At 33.9% G+C, this 18,902-nt stretch overlaps 1 protein-coding gene across 4 annotated transcripts in view; it reads right to left on the minus strand.

The window, feature by feature from the left end:
- The window catches only part of atp2c1 (ATPase secretory pathway Ca2+ transporting 1), an 83,416-nt gene that overhangs the window by 23,110 nt on the left and 41,404 nt on the right, over positions 1–18,902 (minus strand). For all 4 annotated transcript variants that reach the window (XM_073926529.1, XM_003200239.7, XM_073926530.1 and 1 more), the window contains exons 7-15: positions 16,904–17,012; positions 13,697–13,852; positions 12,659–12,727; positions 11,861–11,936; positions 11,637–11,703; positions 11,396–11,520; positions 6,699–6,796; positions 1,270–1,365; positions 1,088–1,177 (exon numbers count right to left, since the gene is read on the minus strand). In XM_073926529.1, the coding sequence (XP_073782630.1) occupies positions 1,088–1,177; positions 1,270–1,365; positions 6,699–6,796; positions 11,396–11,520; positions 11,637–11,703; positions 11,861–11,936; positions 12,659–12,727; positions 13,697–13,852; positions 16,904–17,012 (886 nt within the window). The remainder of the gene's footprint in view (positions 1–1,087; positions 1,178–1,269; positions 1,366–6,698; positions 6,797–11,395; positions 11,521–11,636; positions 11,704–11,860; positions 11,937–12,658; positions 12,728–13,696; positions 13,853–16,903; positions 17,013–18,902) is intronic.

An 18,902-nucleotide genomic window follows, 5' to 3' on the forward strand; every position in this document is an offset into this window, starting at 1 on the left:
TAAGAAATAAATTCATAATTTTTGATAGTGTTAGGCGACCTGTGATGTTGTTTCTAAAAGATGGTGGATTTGGAAATGTTTACTAGAAGATCAGTAAAAGAGGTGATAGTGTATTCTGATGTAAAATACTGAGAAGCCTTTTGTTTAGTTTGTTCATTTGTTTGCTTGTTGGTTTATGCTATATCTGGCACATGAAAATGTTAAAATATATTAAAAAGGATTTGAGGGAAAAATAAAACAAAAAAGAAAACATTGTGGTCAATCAAACACAGTCTGGGGTGTGTGATTGGCCGGTTTTTCATCAGGCTTTTGCACTTGAAAGATTTACAGGACAATGAGGATTATTTTTTTAAGCTTACAGAATTTCATTCTCATCTGTGTTTAGGTATATTCAGATTTCCATTCTATGGTAAATAAAAAAAATATATATATATGCAGGCATATAAATAAGGTTAATATGCGATCAACCAAAGTTGTTGCTGAAACTGAAGCAAGGGGATGCCTCAACTAAATTGGGTAAAAATGTAATGTACATTTCACTGTAACTGTAGCCCCCAAAAGCTTAAATGACGATTACGAAATGCTTTCACCTCAATTCATTTCTTAGTATCATGGTCTTGCACAAACGAGACCCACTCTTATTTTCTTGAGAAACATAAAAATCGAGATGCTTTCATCTGTGGATTTGCATGACATTTTTCTCAGTTTAATCCCTATGTAAATGTCCCTGTGGTGAAAACAATGTTATTAGTGTACCAGACGTTAACACAACCGGGGCCCTCAGGGGAGATGCTGTTGCCACAGAAACCTGTTCTATGGGGTGTGAAAGCTTGTCTGCTCATCTTAATTAGCATGAGCGAGAAGAACTGTTTCGAACGCTCTGTTTGCCAAAATGAGGTGAGCACAAGGTGACAGGCAGCCAGGCATTTATTTCCACAGGCTGCTGCCTCGTGTCTTGACAGGTGGGTAGGGCCAACAGGCATGTCCAACAACACTGTTTGGGATTAGTTACGATACAGGATTTGTATGTAGTATCACTAAAGAGCACCAATAACAGCTTATCATGCCAAACGGCACCATAATGTACCTTCATAGCCAGTGCGATGAGCGCGCCTTCTGTGGGACGACCCATCAGAGTATTGTGTCTGATCATGGCATCATTGCACACACAGCCAACCTACAGAATTGCAGAAACCGAACAAATAGGGCCACATTATTAGGAGTAGCAGAGTGACTCTGCATTTCATGATGTTTTCTGCTCAGCCTTACCTCCACGATCTTGCTGATGGAGGTGTTGGAGATGCCATGCACCACTTCTCCATCCATTAAAATCTCTCCAGAGTTATTGTACCCGATGCCAGTGACCTGTCAAAGAAATGACAAAGAAATCTTAATGCCAGTCAAATTGAAAGTGCATTTGCAGCTTTGAGAAGTGCCATATTTAAAGCTAATTATCAAGAGACACCAACAATGCAGACAAGTACCAGATAACATTGTCAATGGTGGAGTTTTCCATACACTGAATTATTTGTGACCGCCTGCCTTAATATCAAAACTAACCATGACATAAACATTTTCTAAAAGGTTTTGACTTTGTTAAACAAACATGAACACTGCACGTTTCCGCTAAACACAGCAAGTGTTTTAATATGAAGGCAGTTTTTTTTATTTGCATTTTTTAAAGACTGTCTTGAGAAAAGTCTCAGTTATTTGCATTTAGAATTTTTTATAATGCCTGGAAAAGAACCGTTTGAGAGTTCAGCGCTGCTTTGATTAAAGCTGTTATGGTAAATACCAGTATTACTGGCAACCATAAGTGCCTCCTGCTGGCAGAGAGTCAATTAGCATTGGCAATCAGCCTGTCTGCTGTGCATCTTCCTTCAAACAAATTGTAAATTAAATACAGTGGTCCTTCACCATATCAACATTCACGGTCTTGCAGTTTCGCTAATTGTTTAGTGCAATTCAACATGCTTTATTTACAGCGTATTGTGTTCAGCGTCCTGATTAGTGCATTGTGTTCTGCATCCTGATTGGCTGTGTAGACCATTGTCAATCAATCTACTCCATGCTGTGTCTCCTGTACAGTACAGAATGTGTTCAGCTTGCAAAGTTTACATGAATCTTCGATCACTAGTAGTGCGACTTTGAAGTGCTGTACTGTATGTTTGCAAGATTTCTCCCCAACAAACCCCATAATGATGCACCCACAGTAGCACTCAAAAAGCAGAGGAAGATGCTAACCATCGCACAAAAAGTTGCACTTCTGGACAAGCTCAAAGAATGTAGAAGTTACATGAGTGTTTAAACAAAAGAGAAAAGTGTGAAAATGTTAATGCTTAACGTTATCTGAAAACCGTGATGTGAGGGGTTTTACAACCTTAAAACATCTATAATGATTGTTAAAAATGAAGTGGACTATTTACAGATTTCACCTATTGCAGGCTATTTTTAGAATGTAACTCCCGCCGATTAACGAAAAACCTTCTGCTGAACTGTTATCTGTTCCAAACTTTAAGATGAAGTCATTTGGTGGCAGGGCTTTTGGTTGTACAGCACCAAAGTTATGGAATTCCCTGCCTTTGCACATTTGCCAGGTGAACTCTGTTTCCACTTTTAAAACTCAGATAAAAGCTTTTGTTTAGGATAGCTTTTATTGATTTGCTGGTCTAATATAATGTTGATTGTTATTTTTACTGCATATATTTTTACATGTGCTTGTGATCTGCAGTAAGGTGTCCTTGAGTGCTTTGAAAGGCGCCTAAAAATAAAAGGCATTATTATTATTATTATAACTGGGGACCACTGTAGCCATTTTGGATTGGATTTGTTTTTTTGAGTAAACATCTAAAAGTGAATGTTGATATGTTGCAAAACTAAGAATTTAGAAAAAAATAATGCTTAGAAATATTGAGATATTAGAAATATTTTTACAATTGTGTTTACATCATACTGACCAATTCATGTTCATTGCATTTGGAATAGAACTTTAAGCAGATTCAATAAATAAAATGTTACATGAATTGTGATCATGGATTTTATTTAATGTTGACTAATTATTTTTTAAACCTAAAAATTGATATGATCACTTAATAGAATGAAATCTACGTCTCAAACATTTTACAACCTGACAAATGCTATTTAATGTGTGAATAAAATGTAGGATAGGACTTTACATTCTCAGAAAAACAAAAGTTGTGATGCCATAAAAAGCCATTTTTTCTTCTGCAAAGACCCTTTCAGTGATCAGTTCTGAAAATAACCACTTATTTCGTGTGACAAACAATAATCTAAAGAACTCCCACTTTAATAAACCTCTTGTGTAATCAAAAGTTTTCATGGATGGCTTCTTTGTGGCACCATCAAAGCCAATCCACTTGTAAAGTGAGACATCAAGCGAAGCGGCTTCCGGGTCCAAGCGCCATATGAAACTGTATGGGGAGGCTCATCAAAGGGTAATATTAAACATTTACAAATGGATGCAATAATTTTGAAAATCACCCAATATATGCCTAATATCAGTTGGCCAGAACATAATTTTTTATAATTGTTAAAATATTGGTGCCTGTGATGTAGCAAGTCCACCAAGATTTTATTGAAAATTCTCTTTAATGTGTGATATGATATAGTGGTCATACACAAATAATTTCTCAAATCAAATGAGTAGCGGCCTGGACATGGAAACAGTATTTCATACTTCACCAATATATCACGACTTAACAAGCGGATAGAAAAGGTGGTTAATCATAAATAGTGCTCTGTTTTAGTAAGGTATTTTAAGGGATAAGCTTATAAAACAGCTGGCAATATCAATATCAGTCAAAATAAAGTTCTTCTGAATTAAGTTATTACAAACTTTGATAAACACTCAAACTCTATGCCACACAAGACTTGAATACTGATGCTAGATGACATTTAGGAGTCTTTTGACAGCAGTCTCTGTTTGAATCCTACAGGGAAGTGAAATTCAAAAACATGAAGTAATGGGTCTGGGTGGAACGACCTACTAGATTTAAAAAGTGAGAAACTCGATCTTCAATTTCCCTGTAATGTAATGTAATAACATGAACCTTTTGTCAAGCTGCTTTGGAACAATAATTATAGTGAAAAGCGATTTACAAGAAAACTTGAATTGAACGCAGCTAACAGGGAGGACCAACCTTATTTAGTATAGCACAATGAATTCAAGACCGAAACCATCAGATTTTTGAAACGCTCCTCATGTTCCTCAGAGATGCTGCTCTTTAGATCAGTCTGGCTGATGAAACTCTGCAGTTATTAACACTTCAGATCATGTACTGTGGTAATGGCTACAGGACAAATGAAACCTGAAGGCTGTACAATTCATTCTTTCACTGCTCAAAGTTTGAGGATTATACTTGAGTTCAAAACGTTATTTTCCTAAGTTCTGCTTAATGCTTAATCCTTCTCTTAATAGAGATTTTTTCAACACATTTTTTACCAATAATTTTAATAACTAATTTCTAAATAATATTTTACAACTTGTTTTGCAAGATTATTCTACTATTGATATAGATTATTGATAGTATTTCAATTAAGACTTTAGGTTATTCTGTGAACCAAGTAAGGTTAATTAGGCAAGTTATTGGTAGTTTAACAGTAGTTTGATCTCTATACAATCAAAAAATATATTATTCTTAAGGTGGCTAATAATTATATAGATCTTTTAGAGTCTCTTACGGTCACTAAAGCAAGATTTGTTTAATTAAAATACAGAGTAACCCTTTTTTATTAAAAAAGTTTTAAGATTTGTAAAAGCTGCTTTCTAAAACGAGTTGGTGCCCAAACAGTGCTGCCCAATATTTTTGAGGGAAATATAGTCATTCATTCATTTTCTTTTCGGCTTAGTCCCATTATTTCACCTATAATTTCACCTATAGCACACGTCTTTGGACTGTAGGGTTAACCGGAGCACACAGAGGAAACCCACGCTAACATGCGGAGAACATGTAAACTCCACACAAAAATTACAACTGACCCAGCCAAGGCTCAAACCAGTGACCTTCTTGCAGTGAGGCGATTTTTCAAAGTGCAAATGTGTTCAAGTGCACATCTGCACTTTAGGTTTTGTATCATTAAAACCAAATCTGACAAATGCTGTGTCGAGGAAAATGCAAATTAACTGAGTCAAATGCTTTTTCAGCCTCAATACTTATGATAATTAATTCAATGTTTATTTTGTATATGGGTCATTATGTGTAGTGTGTTTGCTGTTGTCTTATAAAACCTGTCTGATCATTATGTATCAGCATAAGCATATATTCTTTCATGTGCTTTGACATGATGGAAGTAAATATTCTATAGTCCACTTTAAGAACAAATATTGGTCTGAAGACCCACATACCATTTGACCCTTGCCTTTTTTTGGTATGGCTGATATTATTGCCTCCTTCCAGCAAGGTAGAATTTTTGTCTTTTTTTTAGAACCCAATTAAATATAGAAAGTATGACAGAAATTAGTTGACTTCTAAACTCCTTAATCCATTCTGTCATATAGCCATCTGATCCAAGTGATTTGCCTGGTTTAAGTCTATTAATTGCCATTTTTAATTCCTCCTCGACTATGTCAATGGTCATTCTTCTATTTTGTTCTTCATTTAATGTAGATAATTCCAAGGAATTCAAGTAAGTGTCGATTTGTGTCACATTTCCACCCTAGAATAAAAGGTTTTATAAAATTCTTTAAAAGTTTCCTGAATTGAATTTAGTTTGCTTCTTATTATTTTGGTTTTTGGGTCTCCAATTCTGTGAATTGTGTTTTTTGCTGTTTTCTTCCTCAATTTCCAAGCAAATATTCTCATAGCAGTAGATCCACCTTCATAGCACCTCTGTTTTAAGAACATTAAATTCTTGATTATGTGTGAAGCCAAATCATTAATTTTGCACTTTGGATTTTGAAAGTTTTGTTTAATTTTCCAAGCACCTACACAACAGCATGTGCGTTTATTTGCCACAAGTGTACAGCAAAACTTCAAAATGAGCCAATTTCTGATGAATGCAAGTGGAAATAAGACACTAATTTTCTCTGCTAGAAGTTGTTAGTCCCGTTTTTCAGGAAAGTGACACTGCAAAAATTGCTTTCTAGTCCAAATATCTAACAATCCCTAAATCAAGAAGTATTTTCCAGACAAGCAAAAAAAATAGTCTGGTTTTAGAAATGATGTGTAAAAATGAAGTGAGTTTTTCCTTAAAATGAACAAAATAATGTCCCAATGGAGTAAGAAATATAATCTCATTTTGCTTTTGACATAAGATTATTTTGCTCACACCATTAGCAGATTATTTTGCTTGTTTTAATAAAAAAAACTCACTTTATTGTAACTCATTTTTTCTAAAAATCACGACAATAGCGTTTGTTTGTCTAGAAAATGTTTCTTGTTTTGAGAATTTGGACTAGAAACAAAACAAAAACTACAAGAATGGCACGTAAAAAAATGCTTTGAGACCAATTTATACATGAACAGAGGTCCACATCAATGTCTTATTATAGATGTGTTAACTGTTATTATGGATGATCTGACACCCAGATCACACTTTGTAAGTGAATTCGGGTATAGTTTCGTGGCAAAAAAAATAAAAATAAAATAAAAAAGTAAAAAAAAATAATAATAAAAAAATAAAAATAAATCACAAGTTCTAGTGTCATGTCCCCCTTATTGGCTTTTCAGGACTCTTACCTCAGCGTGCTGGCCATCAGAGGTGAACAGATGAGTGACTGTCATCTCATTTTTAGTGAGAGTGCCTGTTTTATCTGAGCAGATCACATTACAGCAGCCTGAGGAGGGGAAGAGAGAGAACAAGTGTCCTGTGTTAATACACACAACAAAGATAGTCTGATTTCCATAAAATCAGTCACATTGTTCAAGAGAGAATGCAAATAAGACCTGATATCAAAATAATACTTGGCAAAGAAATCTAAATAATTATTTTTCATGAAGGAAAAAAATAGGAAGTACTTTGAACCTATTTAATATATTCATTTTCCTTTGGCTCAGTCCATTATTTATCAGAGGTCACCACAGTGGAATGAACCAACAACTATTATAACAATTGAGCATACGTTTAGGCAGCGGATGGCCTTCTAACCACAACCCAGTACTGGGAAACACCCATACACTCTCACATTCACACACGCACTCTTACATACAGGCAATTTAGTTTATTCATAATATAACATATCTATCTAATAATATCTATAACTTTCATTTATATAAAACATACATAAAATCAATTTGAAATTATACATTTTTAAAAAATCTAATCAGATTTCCAGTGAGAAATTATATATTAATTTTAAAAACTTTACAAAATAGTTCTTGATGGTACTTGGGCAATGAAGTGTCACAGTAAAAACTCATTTTCTCTATAGGGAATCTGTTTTTTTTATCAATGACTGAAAAAGTTTGGTCCCACTTTATTTTTATGTACATTACTAACTATTAATAAACCATTAACTATGAGTTTGCCTCAATAAACTACTAATTTGCTGCTTATTAATAGATTAGGTATTTGGTAACGGGTAGGTATTGGGTAAGATTAGATTTCTAAGTACTAATCAAAGACCAATACCTTAAACATGGTGAGAATCAGTAGATAAACTACAGTGTTAAAAAAAACTTTATATATCTCTTCATGGAATTTGTGTCTTTTACCTTTGTCTTTTTGTCAGATTTTTACACATTTCTTTGCTGAAAATTACATAATGCTGTGATCCATCAGGTTGGTTTGGATTATGGATGATTATAACACCTATAAATTCCTATGAGAATATGAATGGGGAAAAATAGCCCTTTTATATTCTTGCCTTTTATAGCCTCAGAAAACAGTTAAAGGCAAAGTTCACCCCAAAACAAACCACTGACTTCCATAGTAGGAAAAACAATTACTATGGAAGTCTATGGTTATACGTTTTCCTCAAGATAGCTTGTTTTGTGTTCAATACACTAAAAAAAAATCAGTTTGTAAATCACTTTAGAGCAAGTAAATAGGTAAATATAGTTAAATAGTTCAATTTTAATTCATGAGTGAAATATACCTTTGAGCCTAAACCTACTGTACATGCAAACACAGTTTTTTTTCTGTTCTGTAAATAATGCCAATCACACACTAATGACTGATTACCAGAGTTGGGTGCAACGCGATCCACAGTAAAATGTTACTGTACTGTAATTATATTTTGGGGGGAACAAAGTAATGTAACAAATTACATTTTAAATTTGTGTAATTTGATTACAGTTACTTAAGTCAGTGTAATTGTGTTACTTGCTTTACTAATATAGTTTTTAGAAGAAAAAATGCTGTTTAAATCATGTTTTCCCCTGCAACATCAGTAATAAGCATGCGCTTTTAAATTGCTGAAGAACATGAGCTGAAATGGTTGCTGATGAGAGTTGTAGCTTCTTCAAGTGGAAATGCAGACATTACTTTGATTTTTATTGACTGAAAAAATATTGCTGTGAAAAGCAGTCTATGTCCAGTCTCTAAAGAACTTTCGACTGATTTTAACTCGACCAGCAACTTGTTCAAGCTCTTAAACAGAAAGCATTCTACGACAATACTCGTCACCAAGGAGGACATCCAACGCCAAAAATACGGCGGCCCTACTCAGCCTAAACAGGCTAAATTAAAAAACATGCATGCGGGATTGGGAGTGAAGGTTTCTTCTGAATGAAAAGCGAAGCATAACTGCTTATGGGGCGTTCACATATTGCACATATTGTCCGCGCTCAATTTGCCAGGTGCACCAGTTGAAAACAGTGAGTCACGTGGCAAGAACGGACTGATCGGCTTCATACTAATGTATGGAATATTCGGTAGACTAATTACCTCAGACTAACACAGCATACTGTGGATGTCAATGGTTACAGGTATCCAGTTTTCTTCTAAATGTCTTATTGTGTTAAAACATAGACAGAACAGGATAGGAACAAGTACATATTAAAAGAATTTAAAGTTTTGGGCAAACAATTTCTTTATGTCAGGCTGCTGTGATCAACTCATTGTAATGTTTTTGAGTAAATAATAAATCACTGAAAGAGCTGCAGTTTATTTAGCTTTTTTATAGGAATATTTTATATGTTTTAAAGGTAACTTTAAAGTAAAGCCATTATTAATCTGATTACTTTTTACATTAACTAATTAGTAATGTAATCAGATTATAATTTTCCAGTCGTAGTCAGTAATTTGTAATCTATCACTTTTTTAAAGTAACTTCTGATGTTAACAATATACACAGAAACATAAGCAAAAATTATTTATTCCTTTACCTTCTCTAATTTCTAGAAAAATTAGGGTCACATTTGAAAATTATTTGAACTAAAGAATTGAGCATTTCATAAATACCTTAAATGTTTTAGACACCCACAAACTGTTTGGATTTAATGTGTCCACTTTGAGAGTGACTGTGGCTGGTCATTTGACTCTGTGGGCTGAACGATTCTCATATGACTGATTATGTAAAGTCACTGAGGGGAGAAACCACCAAAGTGACTTTTGTTTATTCTCCTACGAGCACTAGCAGACAAACAGGAAGGAAATGCACAAGGTCTTTGTCTGAACGTTAAACAGAGAGAGATGCTTGGACAATAGATTACAGATCATTTACAAACTGTCCTTGTATTCCATTGATCAGTGTTTTGTGAACATTTCATCTATCTGTTCTCAGAAGGTCACAGATGGTCATGAAACAACAGTGTGGAAAATGGTTAGAGCTGCTGTTAAATGGGATTTTGCTGAAAAGTAAGTGTCACTTGATAAAAGACAGCCAACAATAATGTGTCCGGTTTATGTCTTTCACTTTTATAATTGGATAAATGAGGATAAAACTGCATTCTGAGAACCAAAATCTTTTAGACTTCAAAATACTACAGTCCCAAGTTATTATAGGCAAAAAATGTGAAACTACTTTTTCTACTGATAAAAGTATAGATCATTTCAATGTGGTCAGGTCAATGGCCCATTAATATTTTCTGCTTGTTTTCAAACTATTTCATATCTGTAACAAAAGGCAATTCAATCATATTAACATATTCAATGTTAAAAAAGCTGTCATAACATCAATGTGTGGCTCTTTTTGAATTCTGGGAGTTATAGAAGCTAAAAATGTAAAACAGGAAATATGTTGGGACGATTGTTTTTGTTTGCATTATGCAAAATGGTCTATATAAGCAAAACGATATGCACATATTATATAATATATATCAGGAGTGTCAAAACCAATTGTTTCTTCGACACAGACTTGAACACTTCAGTATCGTTTCAGTGATAATCATAACTGGTTATTATGTACTGATGTCATTTATCACTTATGCGTTGTATGGCCGTAGCTTACTATGGCGAGGGAGGAGACCGCAAGTAATTAAAACACTCCAGGGAAGTAAATCAGAACACAGCCCTCTCTCACTCTCTATGGCCCCTTTGACCTGCTGGTGTGTTCTTGAGGTAACGTTTTATCTCTTCTCTCGGCTATTACAACAATATCATTACCAGGGTATATGCAAGAATCCTAAAAGTAATTTCAATAATTTTCTAAGACTTTTTAAAGACCTTCTCACAATATTTTACGACCTCATCACCACTTCAAGTTCTAATCAGTATCGAGCCTTTAACTTAATAAAACAGCTGTAAATAAACATTTGTAGTTCAATAAATCAATAAAGCACAACAATGCAACAGAACTCAGATAAGCTTAGAAGAAACAAAGCTTGACAGAATAAATTACGCGATTGTTTTCAGCGACAGGCTTCAGGCATTGTTTAATCTTATATAACCAAGACTACGCAAGCTCACATTTTTCCATTTTGCCGTCTGTTTGGCTACATGTGGAGAGCGTCATATTATCTTCCTGTGTTTGTGGCAAATTACGTCACCTCACCTGGACGGCCAAGCTTGGCCAGACGTCCCCCTGCTCGAAACAATCTAGTGGATCGAGCGTGGCGTTCTTAATATTAGGGGGAAAATAAAAATGTATGCTTTTTTTTTTTTTGGAGTCAAACACTTTGGGCAACAATTAAACAAAATTTAAGACTTCATAAAAACACAATTAAGACTTTAATACCTTTTCATATTCGGGATAATATTTACATTTGTTTATTTGCTATAAATGCTCATGTTGTTCTGTGCATGTACTTGAGTTTTGATTGATGCATTCAAAAAGAGTGCTTTCTTTGAGCAGGTCAAATTAAAGGTACAGTTTATTTATCTGACTGCTTGCATTAAAGGAAAAAAATTGTTTTATAAATAATATATAAATATATTTATAAATTATACATTTTAACAAGAATTATAATAATAAATAATGTTAAATAGTAATAATGATAGTAGTAGTTGTTGTAATTAAAAAATATCAATAAATAATAACTTATAGAGATCATACTTAGCGTCTCCACTATGGGTAATTTCTTAACGATCGCCCTTTTCTTCACCATCCTCATTACTCCTAATGCCAAAGTCACCGTCACCACGATGGGAAGGCCTTCTGGGATTGCAGCCACAGCCAGGCTTAAGTGAACAACAAAGACACCACACTTGAAATGACGAAACCAACACCACACCAGAAGTTAGATGCCTTTTGGGAAAATCAGTCTCTGTGCTGGACACAATGATTAAAGACATACCTGACACCTATGGTGAACATGTCCAGAATGTACTTTCCCTGAAGCCACCCGACAAACATGATCACCCCTGAAAATGAGACATATATTAGTGCCGCCACAGAGAGCCAGTGTAGAGTGTGACAGAACAGAAACGAGGGTTTGCATATTTAATAAGGTGGTGTGCATCACTGATTTAAACACAAATGCAATGAATGATAATTGAACAGTCTTAACAAGGTATCTACCGATTATCCCCAGGGAATAAAGCGAGAGCTGTTTTCCCAGCAAATCCATGCTTTTCTGTAATGGGGTTTTAGGAGCCTGTTTAAAAACAAGTTAAAACACTTAATTATTATGTAAAGATATTTTAAGGATGTAAACCTCTTGTATTGCTTTACCAGTCAATAATTTGGGGTCAGTAAGATTTTTTAATGTTTTAATAAGCTTCTCCTGCTCACCAAGGCTGCATTTATTTCATCATAAATGCAGTACTAATTGTAAAATAATGAAATGTTATTGCACTACAAAAGAACTGTTCAAAAGTAGTTTATCATTTAATTTCATTATTTATTCCAGTGATTTTGAAGACGAATTTTCAGCTTCATTACTCCAGTCTTCAGAGTCACATGATCCTTCAGAAATCACTCTAATACTAATTATTCATTCATTTTCTTGGTTAAGTCCCTTTATTAATCAGGGGTCGCCACAGCGGAAGGAAACGTCAACTTATCCAGCATAAGTATTTTACGCAGTAGATGCCCTTCCATATAAATTATTTTTATTATTATTAATGCTAAAAGTAATAAAAGCAATAATGACTGGAGTAATAATTTCATTTGAAACTACATACAATAAGGAAAAAATAGATATTTAATAAATATTTACCAATTTAACAATTGTTTTTGCATTCATTAAATGCTGCCTTGATGAACAGAATAATTAGATTTTAAATTATTAAATAAAATTGATAATTAAAAAAGAAAAACTGACCCCAAACTTTTGACTGGTAGTGTATATTATTGTTTTATATTGTATTTGATTACCTCTTCCGCTTGCATCATTTTAAACACTTCACCAAATTCTGAATCTTCTCCAGTGCCTATGACAATGCCCTAAAATAAAAAAAAAACAAGTCTTATTCGATGATTTAATCAAACACAAAAAAAATTTATTAAGAAGAAATCTTAAAAATTAGTAACTGCATAAATGAACACTATAATGCAATAATGATCAAAGTAATCAAACAAAAAAAAGTCGAGAAAGAATCTTGACTTTGAACATCAAAACATCTTAAACAGATCAAAATTCTCAAATAACAAAATAGATATTCTTTCAGTTTTGTGATGGTTATGGTACAGTGCTCAGCATATATTAGTACAGCCCTTACAAGTCTATCTTTTAAAGTCATATTTTTAATTGGAAGCTATACAATGTTATATTTGTGCATATACATTAGATTAGTCAGTACTGAAGCCAAATCTGGAGCTCATCTAACAAAATAACTTAAGATAATAACCCAAAAACTAGTACACCCAAATGTATGTTATAGAAAAATATTTAATAAAATTTTAAAAAAGAAAAAAAAAGAAAAAAAAAATCGAGAGAAGCTAAAACCTTGAAAAATTTAGCTGAAATTTTGTAGGTTGTATTTTTTTTTCTTTGCGATATTTAGCTTAAATTTAATTGTATTATGTTTCCATGTCTAAATATATTTGGTGACTAAAATATTATTGGAATAAATATATATGTTTAACAAATCTGTTTTCTTTAAATGCACCAAAATACATTGCCTATATTCACTGAGAAATTAATACAAAATATTCATTTTCAAAATGTGGTGTATTATGCTGAGCAATGTGTTAGTTTGGTAGTACATTTGGTTTAATTCATCAAATATCAACAACAACAATCAAAAAGACCTTGGTCTTCCCACAGTGAATAAGCGAAATTGTACCTTATTTAAACATTGACACAAAACTCTTTACATCAATTACATCAAAAAACACAAACATTAAGCAGTAGGGAACACGTATGCCTATAAATGAACTCTGTTTGGGGGAAAGTATCAGATGAAACTGTACCTTGGCTTTCCCACAGCGCACCAGCGTCCCCATGAAGGCAATGTTACTGCGGGAAGCGATATCGCCATTGGTGGCAGCCGGTTGAGGGGCAGAGGTCTTGGTGCAGGGGGTCGTTTCACCTGTCAAACTGGACTCGTCAACTGCCAGATCTGTGGACTGCAGGGCAGAGAAGGGTCAGCTTCACCAACAGGCCATCTGAACAAAGCTCCTATTTCAGGCACTAGTACTTAAACCACTTGCAGTATTGTCAATGGTGTGTTTGACCGCAACCGTGTAAAGATTATTGCACACTGAATCCCTAATTTTCGTCTGTGATTACTAACACCACAGTACAGTTACTAACCAAGTTCTCAACAGTGTTATTCAGACACCTCACCCCCGAAATCAGTGTACAAATACCTTAAGAGTTTAAAAGAACACTCCACTTATTTTAGAAATAGGCTCATTTTACAATTCTCCTTGAGTTAAATAGCTGAGTTTTACCATTTTGAAATCCATTCAGCCGATTTTCAGGTCTGGTGGGAGCACTTTTAGTTTAGGTTAGCCTAATCACTGCCTCCCCCCATATCCCACGCCTTCATACTGCATGCTTATCACCCCCAGCGTGGGTCTGTGACCAGCGCTCTTTAGCGGCTGGATCAGTCGCTGTTACTTACATTCGACTATCTCCACATCCCCTGTTGCGATGTCATGTCTACCTCTATGCACTTGTTGCTGGGGCTTTTCCCCGAATGATATCACACTGCCTTACTTCAAGGAGAGTCTGAAAGAGGCTTCTTTCCTCTTTCTAAAAGCTACCTCTCAACTGACATGTCTTCCCCCGAAATGTGTGATGTTTGTGTATGGTCGGAGGGGTCCAATTTCGCTACATGTAAAAGTGTATGTGACAAATAAAGGCTTTTTTCATTATCATCATCATCATAAATCATTGAATCAGATTAGACCATTAGCATCTCGCTCCAAAAAAAAAAAAACTGTTCTGTTGTTGCATCATGCACTAAGGCTAAGAAAATGAAAAGTTGCTATTTTCTAGGTCGATATGTCTAGAAAGAATACTCTCATTATGACATAATAATCAGGGGACTTTGCTGTTGTACCACAGCTTTACTAAGCACAATGATATTATGCAGCACTAGAAATTCCCACCCGCATAACTAGATAATATCACTGCATACACAATATAACCGCAGAAGAGTGTTCCTTTACAAAACGAAAAATTGTAAAACACTACTTTTAAAACGTGAATTTAAAAGTGGACATAGAGAGGACTAATCTCATTTGCTGTGGCAGGTTGCAACTGAGGTCTGCAATTGAGTCTGGAGTGTGGAAATAAGAAAACGTTCACAAGATTTCTCAAGAAAATGCATAGATGCAACAGTAGATCATGGACTTAAAACAAAAATATTTTTTAAATAATTATAAAATTTGTGATTAGTCTACTGCTTATACTGTAACATGTGTCAAACTTTCTTTCTTCTGTTGAACACACAAAAAAAAAACACACACTATGAAAAACCCTGGTCGCTCACACGCATTGACTTCTACAACAAAAAGTGTATATGGAAGACAGTAGATGCCAGCTACCAGCCTGCTTCAAATTTCATATTTTGTGTTCAACAGAATAAAGAAACTCAAATGTTTGAAACCACATAACAATGAGTAAATGATAAGTTCACTTTCATTTTTGTTTTCTCATAACTTCATAAGAATTCATCAGATATAACTCAAATTTACTTTTGCTTTAACAATCAGTTACAGTAAATTGTGTTTCTACAAACTGGCAAGGATAAAGAAAATTATTTTACCTTATATTTACATAATCACAATATGACCAAATTATAATATCAGAATACTGTTTTATTTTTTTCATTTCATGTATTTTTACAGTCGATATTTTTAAGTTTTGCCATTTACTTGAGGGTTCATACACATTCATAACTACTAAAATACCATGATTTGTCCATGACTTTTCCAGGACTTTCAAGTATATTTTCATGACCTAATGACTCATGGAATGTCTGTATATATGCACATCGTAAATAATAAGAAAAACAATGCAAAAACGACCAAATTCATTACAATATATATCACAAAACACAAAACAAATCCATTTAGTTTGAATTTATTTTTTATATATCTATTGTTTTTAAAATGTATTTAGATAATGCTTACACATGGTGGTTCATTTCCCGCTGTGCCACCTCTGAAATTGAGACTAATCCAAAGGAAAATGAATGAATGAATGAATGAATGAATGAATGAATGAATGAATGAATGTTTAAGCAGCATTCATAATACGAGACCATGTTTTTGGCCAAAGACAGAAAAGAAGTAAAGACTAATTACCTAATTAAAAAGTAAATATCTAATTTCCATGACCTTTCCAAAACTTTGTGGGGATTTTTGTTTTTCCAAAACTTTTCCAGGCCTGAAAAATGCTTTCAAAACTCCATGACTTTTCCAGGTTTTCCATGACCAAATGAACCCTGTTACTTATAATAAAACCCATATAACTATAATACCCTGATTTTTCCTAAATGTGTGAATATTATTTCTAACCTTTTTAAAAATTACAATTACAAAACACAAACGAGTTCTGAGTATTTTTACCTTGAATTACCAAAGCAGTCAAATTGCATTTAAGTGTTCACCACTGCCTTGCCCTTGTAAATGCGTGTCTCTGTTGCTTAGCAATGTCCTGCTAACAAAAATGAACCTTCTGATAGTGAAAACATAACTTTATTTCATACATGTCCTTCAAAACAATATATTCAGTGCGTTTAAAATAAACCTGCTGTCCAGCATGCCAGAAAAAATGAGGTGTGCACTTTCAAGAGTGCTCTAGTAACTTGTACACATTTATAGGCTATTATCAAAAAGATTGTATTTTTAGGTTAATGACTTGATTATGAAGACAAACATTCAAAGCTTAATTCTAACATCCCAATAGAAGCTTTGAAAGTAAATATGATGTGACAGTATGACATCTTTCATGAGAATAGTCAGAATGACTAGCAGTCACAGAATTCTGGTACTTCCAGTGGTAATATATTATTAAACAGGGACAACGGACAGTGAAAGAACTGCTCCAGATGTAGCTACAAACCTAAATTCGATCTGTTGTTCATTGTTGTGCAGTATTTGCACAAAGACAAAAGGAGAAAGAGAAAAAGAGAGATATTGCTATGCATCTATATTCATTCACACCTCGAAAAGGCGCAGGTCAGCTGGGACCCTCTCTCCGACTGACAGACAGACGGTGTCTCCAGGTACAAGCTCTCGTGCCAGCAGGTGCTCCAGATGTCCTTCTCGAATACTGGAGTACAGCGAGAGATGAGAAAAGACAGAATGTGAAATAAAGAGGGCAACAAAGCATTAAACTGTTTGAAATTAGGCCAGTCAATTCATGAGGCACTCCTTGAAATGTATGTCCTGCAGGCTACGTAGAGATGAAATTATTTTGTGAATGTACCGCTAATACATTTGCTTTTTCACAAAAAAACTGCTAGGTTAGAAAGAGTGACAGAGAAAAGCATGGAAGCATATAGTGATACATGCTGAATGTAGTTTAATGATGTCTGAGAATGGAGAACAGGGCTTAAGCCTGTAGCACGACCCGGTTTTGAAGTGCAAATATGAGTCTTTATGTGTTTGAAGTGGAAATTACAGCTACTGTTCTCAACCTCCATATGTCAGCTGAAGGACTGCCTTTTATGCATTTGTTGGCTGTAAAGATGTGGAAAATATACTTTAAGTGAATACAGCCACAGATGGCCCTCACAAATGCAAAATTAACTTAGAAAAAGAAAGAAAGAATATATGATGATGAATAAAATAACTGAAAAGCTTTTTAAAATGTACTAAGAATAAAAAGAAAGCGGATTTCAGAGAAAATACAACCATTTTGTTGTGAATTATGAATATCACAGTAGAATAATATGTGTGTTTATTTACATAGAGAGGAAACTGATCTTCAAAATGTGTGTGCTTACAGGTTTCCAACATTCTTTAAAACATCTTCTTTTTGTCCAATAGAAGAAAAAACTCAAACTGGTTTGGAACCACTTCAGGGTTAGTAAATGTTGACAGAGTTTTCATTTTTGGGGGAAATATCCAATAAATCATCTTTATTGATTAAAGGTTTTAAGCAGTTTACTGTGTTTTATTCTATTTATTTTTATTGATCTATTTTTTTATAAACTGTTGAATGTGAAAATGTTGTCTTTGTCCTGTTGTTCGGTGTGATGCAGGTAATGCCGCAAATCAATTTCCCTGAGGGGACAAATAAATCGACCTACCTACTAAAAGCAACGATACAAAGCATTATAGTTAATAATAATAATCATTTCTATAAGAATACTCAAAATCACCTTTGCTTGGACATTTAAGTAATATAGTGAATAGTGTGTTTTCTACTAAATGAAATATTGGCTAAATTCTACTTTTAATATTTCAAAACAGATTATAACGAAAAACAATAACTTAAAATGCAATTTTTAACTGTGAGAATGAGAAACTTACTTTATAAAATAATATTACTGAGCAATTCCATGCAAATGTCAACCTTGCCATAAAAAAATTAAGTTTTCGCCAAAATAGCAAAACCGGTTCTGCGTTTTTTTGTGAAAGCAAGTATTTTTCAGAGCTTTAAAAATACTCAATGTCCCCATTAATGTTTTCAAACAATTATATGTGATTTAATAAAATCACACATGTGGAAATTTCACATCTGTCACATCCATAATGGAGAGATGTTGCATCCATAATGAAGCTTTTCCCTCATAAATACGAGAAAACGTCAAATAAAATAAAATCTGTAATTTTTGTTCTAACGTTAGCCAACTCTTATCCTTTTGATTAGCATCATTTCTTTTGGCTATTACAGTTGAATTCATTGAATTGCTACAAAGTATGTTAAAACTAAAAACTCGCAGACCTTTTTGGCCACATCCATAACGCATGTTTATTTTCCTCATTTAAAATATTTAAAAAAATAAAAAATTACAGATTGATATTTTTCTGACCCTATAACTCTGTGGTTAGTCCTTTTGGAAAATATAAACAGACATTTCAATACAATGTTAACATATACTCTCTCCATGAATTTGTGCTTTGAGATTTTACTGCAAGTGTCACCATAAAGCTGGAATTGCTCTACTGACTCCAACATTTGAACGCATATTTTACAAAGAATAATTGATGTGTG

This window comes from Danio rerio, chromosome 16 (genome assembly GCF_049306965.1).
Source record: "Danio rerio strain Tuebingen ecotype United States chromosome 16, GRCz12tu, whole genome shotgun sequence".
Taxonomy (NCBI): domain Eukaryota; kingdom Metazoa; phylum Chordata; class Actinopteri; order Cypriniformes; family Danionidae; genus Danio; species Danio rerio.